At 43.5% G+C, this 10,497-nt stretch overlaps 1 protein-coding gene across 1 annotated transcript; it reads right to left on the minus strand.

Moving 5' to 3' along the window:
* Positions 1-306: 306 nt before the first annotated feature.
* On the minus strand, positions 307-9,616 carry TAGAP (T-cell activation RhoGTPase activating protein). The gene is made up of 10 exons (XM_008049950.2): positions 9,385-9,616; positions 8,699-8,783; positions 8,557-8,610; positions 8,202-8,268; positions 6,735-6,901; positions 5,960-6,121; positions 5,339-5,448; positions 3,139-3,334; positions 2,453-2,567; positions 307-1,589 (listed from the first exon to the last, which is right to left on the minus strand). Exons 2-10 carry the CDS (start codon positions 8,723-8,725, stop codon positions 307-309), a joined length of 2,181 nt encoding a protein of 726 aa, XP_008048141.1. The 5' UTR covers positions 8,726-8,783; positions 9,385-9,616.
* Between the last annotated feature and the right edge of the window lie 881 nt (positions 9,617-10,497).

Raw genomic sequence — 10,497 nt, forward strand, 5'->3', positions numbered from 1 at the left:
CACTTGACCGCAAGTACACAAATGTATGCAGGGATTTATGTAGACGTTCTTGGCACCTAACACCTTGTCTATAATACATAAGTACATGTGTTACGTATTGCACAAATCCAGGTACACACAGACACTAGCTGATGTGCCCATGCTCCATGGCCATGGTGTAGCTTCCTCACTGAGGGAGGGCCATACACAACTTTCTAAAGAGCTTATTCATAACCTTTTAAAACAGATTCGGAAAGCAGTTCTCTATGGAGTCCCATGTTTTCCAGAGACAGCACAGGCTGTGGCATGGTGTATAGCACCCCGCTCCTAGATGTAGGATTCTTTAGCATATAGGAGTTGGTCCAACTCAAAGACTGGCTGGCTGCATCGGCGCATCAGACAGTCCTGCTTGTTCTTTTGCAGAGACTCAGACGTGGTCCTCAGTCCGTGCAGCTCAGACCTCCCCGGAACAGTCACATGCCTTAGGGTTTCCATGGAAGCACTGACAGTCCTGCTCTGTTTCCATCGCTCCGTCAGGGGAGAGAGTCTATGCTCATGAAGCAGTCCTTCTCTGCCCCTGTGTCTTGAGTCCCCTGTGTGGGGAACAGGTAGAAGAGGGGGCAGAATGGAGTCCTGGGAGAGCATTCTCGCCCTCATGCTCGCCACAGTCTGGCCCCCATAGGCCACGAGTGGAGATGCCTGCATGGCCTCTTCATAGGAGGGTGGGCTACCAGAACTTTCCTGATCAACTATTTGGAACACATCATCAACCGAGAGGGTGTGGGATCGCAAGCTGCAGCCCAGAGCTGTTTGGCTGTGGGGTTCAGGCCTGTTTTCCTGGATGATTCGGCCAGCCAGCTGGCTTTCCTTCTTGAAACCCTTTGTGACTTGGTCTCTTATAAAACCTTGGGGTTTCCTGGACCCCACACTGGGGGTTTTGCTCAGCAATCTCTTGTGAGAGGTGAAAGAGAAGGACATGGAGTGTTTTTTAATTTCTCTGTTGGGCTTGCTTTTTTCCATTTTTGTGGTGAAAGACTGATGTCTGGTGAAGACATTTCTTTTGGGGCTGGAAGGAGAAGCCACAGGTGAGCTGTCCGAGGACCCATCCAGGGAACCACTGGAGAAGGCTTTGGGAACCAGTCCCCGTGGGAGCCCCGAAGCCTGGCCCAAGCTCTTGATCTTCAGGTCCACCGGTCTCTTGGTTTTGCCTTGCACTGCAGGGAAGGCCTCCTCTAAAAATGGGTCTTCGGCTTCCTCACTTTCTAAATGAGAGCCTGCGCAGGACATGGTGAAGCCACCCTCACTTTTTGTTAGTGACTGACGGTTTACTCGGTTCACCAGGTACTCCTGTGAGGATGACAGGCCAGGCTCTGAGTACCTCCTGTCTGACTGATGGAGGGAGCTTTTCAGCCTGGCAACGGTGCTCACAATGGGTTCCGGGCTGAACTCACAGGCACAGGCGTCCCGTGACCCCCTGTTGTCCAAACCAGTGACTATGGCTGTGGGCAACCGGGACTGCCCGCTGGAAGAGGTGACGCCGCTGCCGCTGCTGGAATCAACATCAGGATCGTTGCTGTCGTAGGCTGAGTCATTCTGCAGGGTCGATATGTCTAGGGGAAGTCAAGAAGCAGTGGAATGTTTTGTTCTGGTTCTTTCAGAAATAAACCTTCCTACAGTTCACTCTACTCATACCAATGGTGGCACTAGGTAATTTGGTGGGATTATGTTGGGGCTTGATATGACAAGAAATTTACCACATTAAAATTTTGTTTCTTTCCAAATTCATTTTGAGATGAAAAGTAGGAAAAGCAAACGAGTAAAGGCGAGAGGAAGGAAAGAAAGACAAAGAGAGAGAGAGAAAATGAGAAAAGAGAAGACAGTATTTAAGATTTCTTGATCTTAAGTTTAGACATTGATCCTTTGACTCTTGACTCTTTTTTTTTTCTCCTTTCAACATGTATGAGACCAAGTGTCCCTGGCTGCTACAGGAGTGTAGCAGACAGGTACAGTTAGGAAACCACTTTATCTGAGCAGTGGGAACAACAACACAGCACATGACAGCTATGTTGTAGTCTGAATCCTGCTTTCTTTGGCTCTTTTATTGCACTCATTTCCATTTTAATGAACTCATATTCCATTATGCGGAAACAAAATTTTCTTACCCCAACTCTGCAGCTAGAGATTATTTGGTAAAATTAGCAGTTATTTGTGATTTGGAATAGGAGGGGGAAAGTGTCCTACTGAAGTGGAAAGAATGTCTGTGGTAGCTCAAGAAGACATTGCAGGACAATTCGAGAGCAAGGTTTTTATGTTTTAACGACCTCCTTATGGACTTGATTCTAGTCTGACTTAGTGATTTGTGAAGGTAACAGCTGCTTCAGATACCAGAGATGCTTTCCATTACTGGCACGGACTGGCAGACTGGCATGAACTTTTCCCCACAATCACAACTGATCAACAGCGCATTCCATACCTGAACTGTCTGTGTGTTCCAGGGAGTCATCCGAAGTGCTACTGGAATGCACTGGAATGTTCTCTCCGAATATTTCAAAGCAGTTATCAATGAGGAATTCCACCAGCATCTTAACCTGTGAAGAAAAGAAAGCAGGTTGTCAGCTTAAAGACAATTCTTTTTAGGGAGGCAGGAGGGAATGGGGGTCACCTATCAGACAGGTGCCTGAATGGGAGTTAGAGATCTTTATGTGTCTGAAAGAGCAGACAGAAATTTGGTAACAATCATATACATTAAACTTAGCTGTTTGGTGTTTTTGAGACTTGCATTTTTAATTTAAGAACTTAAGAAAATGCTACTTTAAAGTATCCAAAATTTTCATTGAAGTAAGTAGTTTCCAAAATTGTTAGTTAGACCAACAGACACAAGTAAAAAAAAAAGAACTTTTCTATATTTGGAGACAGTGATATGAAAGTCTGCAGCACTTATCTCTGTCTGTCATAGGACAGCAGAGGACATAGATTTGTTCAGTTTCATCAAATGCATGTAGCTAAGAGAGTGGGGCCATGACAGAAGCATTCGGCACTTTATATTTTCACTGTGATTCTGAGTCACAGTGATATCAGAAGCATTTCACGGCTTGACTTTTGCAACCAGAGGGTGAGATCATACAAATTGGGAATGTCTCATAAGTCAGCAGAGCGAACCTTATTGTTCAGGTCTTTCTGCACTTCGAGTGACAAGTCTTGGCTGCCCTCCCGGGTGAGCATGTTGGGTCCAACGCAGATGGCCAGATTGCTGGAGTCCATCTTGCTGACCTCGGCGTTCTTGCTGACCAGGTGCAGCACGTAGAGCAAGGGCTGGAGCAGCCGGAGATTGGGCTGGGGCAGCTGATCTGCAACCCTGGAATAAAGTCAAGGGATGTTCGTTTTTAAAATGGCCAATGATCTTTAGTGTGGCAAACTGGAAAGTTTCTGCTGAAACCAGATTTCCTTTAAAATGAGGAAGGTGCATTTTTCACAAGTAATATTGCGAAATGCTCATTCAGACACTTCCAGCGGCAGCCGACACAGAATGAGATTGGTTAACCGCAAGGTCTCGAAGAGCTAAGAAACCAGTCTTTATAACTGAGACAATTACACAGCCCTTTATTATTTATACAGAGCTTAAATTATGAAGGTGAACCTACATTAAATACCATAGATTACTTTTGCATTTTGAAAATAATTTTGTTAACCATTTAGCCATGTAGAATTTCTTTCTGTTTCTAACACTGCTAGACTGGTTTTCTTGTCTTAAAAACAAAAAACAAACAAACAAAACGCCAAACAAACTGGAATCACCAAACAAAGATGACACTACTGTGTATGATTCTGAGAAATCTTTATGGGAAATAAATTAGTTGATAAGGGCATGCTTTTAATAAGGCTGTACTTAAACAGCAATTGTTACTAACGATAATAAATTAGACTTTTTTTTTTTTGAGTTGGAGTCTCCCTCCATCACCCAGGCTGGAGTACAGTGGCACACTCACGGTCACGGTCACCCCAGCATCAACCTGCTGGGTTCCAGGGATCCTTCCGCCTCAGCCTTCCAAGTAGCCGGAGCTACAGGCGCGTGCTACCACGCCCGGCTAAATTTTTGATTTATTATAGAGATGAAGTCTCGCCAAGTTGCCCAGACTGGTTTTGAATCCCTGGGCTCAGGCAATCCACTCGCCTCAGCCTCTCAAAGTCCTGGGATTACAGGCTTGAGCCATGGCACTCAGACAGACTTTTTTTTTTTTTTTAGTTGGAATCTCACTCTGTAGCCCAAACTGGAGTACAGTGGCATGCTCATGGCCACTGCAGCCTTGACCTGAATTGATATTCTTCCACTTCATCCTTCCAAGTAGCTGGAACTACTGGCAGGCACCACCACACCCAGCTAATTCTTTTTGATTCATTGTAGAGACGAGGTCTTTCCATGTTGCCCAGGCTGGTCTCGAACACCTGGACCCCAGCCTCCGCCTCCCAAAATGCTGGGATTACAGGCTTGAGCCACCGTACCCAGCAAAAAATTAGACTTTTTATCGTTTCTCTTTTTCAAAAAATAAAGTAGTGACTCCAATACAATAAAATGGTGATTCCAATACATTGATCATTTTCACTTCTCAGAAGATGGTATCTACCTTTGTGGCTAGGTAGAAACATGATAATCTTAGGATTTTCATTTTGACCCAGACACGCTAATGTCTTCAATTCTACAAATATTTTGTTGAAAATAGTTAGCAATGTGGGATCATTATATAGATAGTCTTTCATAGTGTATGGCAAAGGTGCTGATGTTTTAAAGCTCAGCACTTAGAATTATGCAGTCATTTGCAGGTCACATTGTCCTTTACACACGCAGTTATTTTACTCTCACTGGAATTTGTTCTTATATGGTTTTCATTTTAGCTAATTGTAAGACTATGAAATATGCTATGAAATTTTGTGAACAAAAGAATTCCTTTCAGTTTTCTCGACTGTACTCTGAGGGGGGCTTTATAGGAGAACTGAGGTCCTGCACAACACCAATCAGTCTACGTTAAAGGGAACCCCAAGTTCCTACACTTTGTTGGTTAGCCTGTGTTAAAGCTTTCAAGTGTGATTTTTACCTCACACCTTTTTGAATTTCTTATATTTTTAGACTCTCACCTCTTGGGATTTGTGAGTACTGAAGTTCACTTTTTGCTTTTTGAAGACATATCTCATTTGGTTAAAATGACCTCTTTTAAACATCCAGGGCGTCCCATGGTTTTTGTTCTGGGAATGGAGGAGCAATTCCACTTGGATTCCCTCAATGTCACAATTCTCATGAATCAGGAATCACGAAGCACTTCGACTGTGATATAAAGGATACGGCGGAATTGCTTTGATGACTTACTGTTTCAGGGCTTCGATTCTGTCCTCCTCGTCCTGTGTCCCCAGAGCGCCCATCCACTCCTCAAAGAGGTCACTGGAAAGTAGCTTCAGGGGGATGCTTCTGAGGAAGTCCTGGGGGAGGAGAGGCAGACCGTTGGCCTATCTGTAATACCCCATGTGCCCATGTCTTCACCTCCCTTGCTTTTGTTCCATCTCAGGATGTTCCATGCTTATCCCATCATGGGCTGGGACCCCTCATTCCTGCATTTGTTTCATCTGAGGAAACCTCTCTCCAACATGCTTGGTCTCTCAGCAACTTCCTAACAACAAGTAGAGTGAGAGACACTATCCCTAGGTGGGTGTGTTCTGAGAGACCCCTGGGATTTTGGGGTATGGACTCTGCCATGGGACAGTCAAATTGCCTTTTTCTTAATCAAAGTTTTTAGGGAACCGAATGCATCACTTTCTGATGGAATTTAGGGTTGTAGAAGCTTATATACATAAATATAGGGTTTAAGTAAAAACATTGGACTCCAAGACCAGTGTCCTTTGCCTTGAGGGAGAGGAGCCCATTTCTTGTTTCCTGAGAATGAGGGGTCAGAGTCAACTGGCAGGTTATTTGGCACAGAGACAGTGAACTCACCTTGAAGACCGCAGCAAGGAGGTGCACGGGGAGACTGTCCAGGTCCACAGCGCCCCCAGAGTTGAGCTCCTCCTTCAGCTCTTTGCGGGCTTTCTCATTGGCTGCTTTCCGGAAGATCCCTTCGGTGGAAGGGCCTTTCAGGCACAGGATAGTGAGAATGTCCTACAGAAAGCCAGTATAGGAACAGGAAATGGTCACCCTGGGTTTGAAGACACACTTTGCTGCTATGAATATGTGAACATCTATGTTTAGGTTGCAGAAAGGGAATTAAAACAATGTACAGAACAGTCCCTAGCTTGATGTGTCATAAGTTAGTTCTCTTTAATTATACAAAGATAGTCTTGACAGGAGTGTTCATGCTAGTTCCTGTTTTCAGCCCAATGCTATTAACTGTCTTGTTCAGTCCTGCATGTTTATTGAAGATGCAAATTGTGAATGCTCTAATTTTCATGTCCTAAAATCACTTTGGGCCTCCCCCTTTCAAATATTTCCATGTAAATCTTGAATTTCTGATTGCATACGCTATAATCCATCTCTGCCTGTTGACTTTTAGAAGCTATAGATCTCCAGCATTCTTAACTGCCACTCCGAGCTCATTGGCAAATACAATTAATTTCTGGAATGCAACTAGTCAGGTATGCTTCTGAACTTAAGGTATGGGAGTACAAAAGATCAGCCCCTACAAGTTTAGTAAGAAAATGACATTCAGATTTCCCAAGGATTTTTTGCATCCAACAGAAAACTGAAGTAGGTTTGCGAGTGAATGTGCACTTACCTGAATGGGTCTGGGAAGTGTGCCGCTCTCACCACAGATGATTGACAAGGGCTGATCAAAGAGTGATGCTTTCAATTCTGGCTCCAAAGCCCCGGGAAAATCTGATGAAGGGGAAAGCCTTCTCAGGAGAGAGGGCCAGGACAGAACCTTCTTCCTCTTCTTAACCTCTATAGCCAAGACAACGAGGCAAAGAGAAAAATTAGATTACAGTGTTCATAGCAAAGATCCAGGTAAGAAAATGGATGTTGTTGGCCACATAATGTCATCGATAGTATGCCATGTGGGGGGAAATGATTTTGAAAACCCGAGAAAGCAAAGGGCGAGAACCTTAATCTAGAAAAACTAACCCCAAAACAACCACACTGTTACCAGGGCAACCAGCCCCTAAACATCAACACTAAGCTTCCTCAAAGTCTCCGCCTTTCCTGTTTGTACCGATTCCTTCTGTTTGCTGCAGAAAATGAGCAAAACCCAACTGTGCAGGTCATAAACAATCTACTTAACCTATCGGTCTTAATGACTATAGGGTATATTTTTGATACGAAACAGGCGATGTTAATTTCCTCCTTTGGTGAAGAAAATGAAACTTATAAGGAGAGGAAGTGACTTACTCAAGAGGCTTTTGAAGGCACTTGGGCTTGGCCATTAGCCCTCTGCAGCCATGCTAGCACTAAGCAGCCACTAGAGGGAGCTACATCATCCAGTCCTTCCGCAGTCACCTGGGTTTTCCAGGTTGTTGCATAAGACCAAACCCAAATCGGGGCAGGAAGGTTGGAACCTGCACTTGGCTGTTGGGAATTATTAATGAAACGTTACCAAGATAGTCTATCCTTCCAAAATGCAGAAGACATGTGTGCAAGGGATATTGCAACTCAAATGTTTCCTTCCTTCTTTTCCTTTCTTCCTCCCCCTGCCCCAATTTTAAAGGCCATATTTTCTAAATGCATTGGCATATGTTCCGGCACATTTTATACTGGCGAGTTTGAAGCAGGATGAGAGAGAAGAGGCCTATTCTGATAGTTCAGGAGAACTGGGTCAGGGTTATGTTGTCATGAAATGCCTCATGAGAAAATTTAAGAGCAAATGGTGGGTTCTCTGGGATTTGAGATCAGCAACGATTGCTTCATATGTTCTTAGATGCATTCTCCATTAGAGAAGGAAGAAAACAGAAAGGTACCATGTGTTTTTCAAATGTATCCACGCTTTAATTGTTAAATCATAAACGGCCAGGAAAACCACTGGTAGAACTGGGAGACTGGTTATGGAGACCATCTCTCCTGTCTGAGTATTTGCTGCTCTCTAGTGACTTGGAGAGTGCCTGCCATCTATGGGTTAATGTTCTGCGGTCTTTCACAGAACACTTATACAAAAAAAATTCCTAGTAGAGTAAAAGCACTGTGGTTTTGCAAACCAAGAACACTGTTTGTTAGCACTTACATAAAAGATCAGTATGTTTTCAAAACTCACCAATTAGCTGGCAAATGCTATCTTCACTCTCACATGATGCCAACAGGGGATGTTCCTTGATATCACCCTAAAAATATATTTCAGTTAAAAATGACTGAATTAAACTACCTAATCTTTCCTTTAAAAATACACATACAGCACTGTATTCATATTAAAAATTAAGTCAAGAGAGTGCACTGATTTTTTTCCAGGTTCTGGAATCAGCATTCAAGTCTTGACTGTCATAATATAAGAACCCAATTAATGTGTTTAATTTGCGGCATTTATGAAGTTTTTTTACTCTGATAACTCAACAATCCAAATAAAGCTTTCCATCTTCTCACAGTGCAGATAAGTTGAAAAATTGCTTTCTTACCTCTGATTGGCATTCGATTAGCGTCTCCATATTATCAGCACTTAGTGTTTTTGACTAAAAGAGAAAAAATAAAATTAGATAAACATCTCTTGGCTGTTGCCTTTAGAAAATACAAATTGACAGATATAAGAGGGGCACGCACAGCATTGTGACTGCTTCTCAACTTCATTAGCACTCGGGCTGACTGTCCAGGGACGAATTCCACTCCTGGGTGGCTTCGGCTCTGCCTACAACAGGTCACATGGAAGAGTTAGGAGGACACACATAATATGTTGGCCACTTTCAGCGCTACTTTGCCAAAACACAGAGTTTGAAACTGTCGCACAGAAAAGTGTTTTCATTTAAAGTCTGTTCTATGTTACCAGATGTCTTATGCCATTATGAATAGCATCCAAACACACTTACTTAAAAATTATTTAAAATGAGTATCTTTACCGTTCTAAACTTTGTTATTAATTTATTACATTCCCATAAAAAGATAATCTGAATACAATACAATAACAACTAACATGTTTTTGGTGAGCTCACTATGTGTCAGCTACCGTATTAAGTGTTTTGCATGAATTTTCTCATGTAACCCAAAAAGGAAAAAAAAATCAGATTCCCAGGATGCTACTTATCATAAACACAACACAAAGATAACTTTTACAGAATTCCTACATAAAAGAAGTGCAGGCTTCACGCTGAAGCAAAGCTGTCCACGCTCTGAGACTTCGTAACACTGGAGGTTATTCCGCCGTACAGCTGTTTTCTGTTGCATATGATCTTAATGACCCGTGGTCTCTAGACAGCCTATAATTTCTAGTCATATGAATGTATAGTACTTACCCTCGGAGGGTCTCCAGCCAGGGTTCTTTTACCTCCAGTGAACTGTGGAAAATGGGAAAAACAGCATGACACTCTGCTCCTGACAGTCCACCGGCAGAGAGAGACTGAACTGCTCTAACTTCACATGTTCTGCATTATAAGCAGGAGGAGGCGGGCAGGTGGAAATTCAGAATATCACTGAGACCGGAAAGAGCATCATGGGCTGTCACTGAGACAGAGCCAGCCAGACACTGGGGAGCTCTCACTTCCTCATTCCTTTTAGAGCAGCTATGGGTCTTTTTTTTTTTCTCTCTCTCTCTTCTACTTCAAAGTAAAAAATCTGTAAACTACTAGGAGTGGAAAAGATGACATCCAGCCCATAGGTAAAGACTCTGATGAATGTCATAGGTGGGATGTGTGAATAAGAAATTTTGTTATTTTGGGCATAAACATCATTTTATATTCTAAATTGGTAATTTCAGGTGCTTTTTTTTTTTTGGTATCTTGGTGGGTGCTGCTTCCCCTCTCACCCACATCTGCTCTGTCCACCAGTACGATGAGTTGATCAGCACCCCTGAATGTTGGACACTGTTATTAGGACCTAAAAGAAACCCAAGACATGATCTCTCTCTTGGGAAATTATCACCATCTAAACCAGGCTAGTTTTCTTTGGAAGTAGGAGGAAAGCTCACTAGATACTGCTGTCAGCCGAGGAACCCCCCTTTCCTTTCCATAACCCCCAGGGAAAGTTATTAATACTTATTTTATAGTCAGAGCAGTTCTAATTCTGACATGGAAGAAAAACAAATGAAAAATTCCTTTGATGAGTCCAATTTAAAGTAGAAAGTAAGCCAGGCTCGGTGGCTTAGCCTGTAATCCCACGCCTTTGGGAGGCTGAGGTGAGTGGATTGCCTGAGCCTGCGGGTTCGAGATCCGCCTGGGCAACTTGGCGAGACCTCATCTCTACAATAAATCAAAAAATTAGCCGGGCGTGGTAGCGTGCGCCTGTAGTTTCCACTACTCGGAAGGCTGAGGGGGAAGGATTGCGGGAGCCCAGCAGGTCGAGGATGCGGTGGCCTGGAGCGGCCACTGCATTCCAGTTTGGGTGACAGACTGAGACTCCAACCCCCCCAA

The sequence above is a fragment of the Carlito syrichta genome, unplaced genomic scaffold, assembly GCF_000164805.1.
Source record: "Carlito syrichta isolate Samal-C Ts95f unplaced genomic scaffold, Tarsius_syrichta-2.0.1 Scaffold142847, whole genome shotgun sequence".
NCBI classification, from domain to species: domain Eukaryota; kingdom Metazoa; phylum Chordata; class Mammalia; order Primates; family Tarsiidae; genus Carlito; species Carlito syrichta.

Coding starts and splice junctions, on each gene's coding strand:
- TAGAP (XM_008049950.2), bottom strand. CDS start 8,725: ATGAAGTTGAGAAGCAGTCACAATGCT. Junction 6,902..8,201: donor TAGCATTTGCCAGCTAATTG/GTGAGTTTTGAA, acceptor TCTTGGCTATAG/AGGTTAAGAAGAGGAAGAAG. Junction 1,590..2,452: donor GGAACACACAGACAGTTCAG/GTATGGAATGCG, acceptor GACTTCCCCTAG/ACATATCGACCCTGCAGAAT.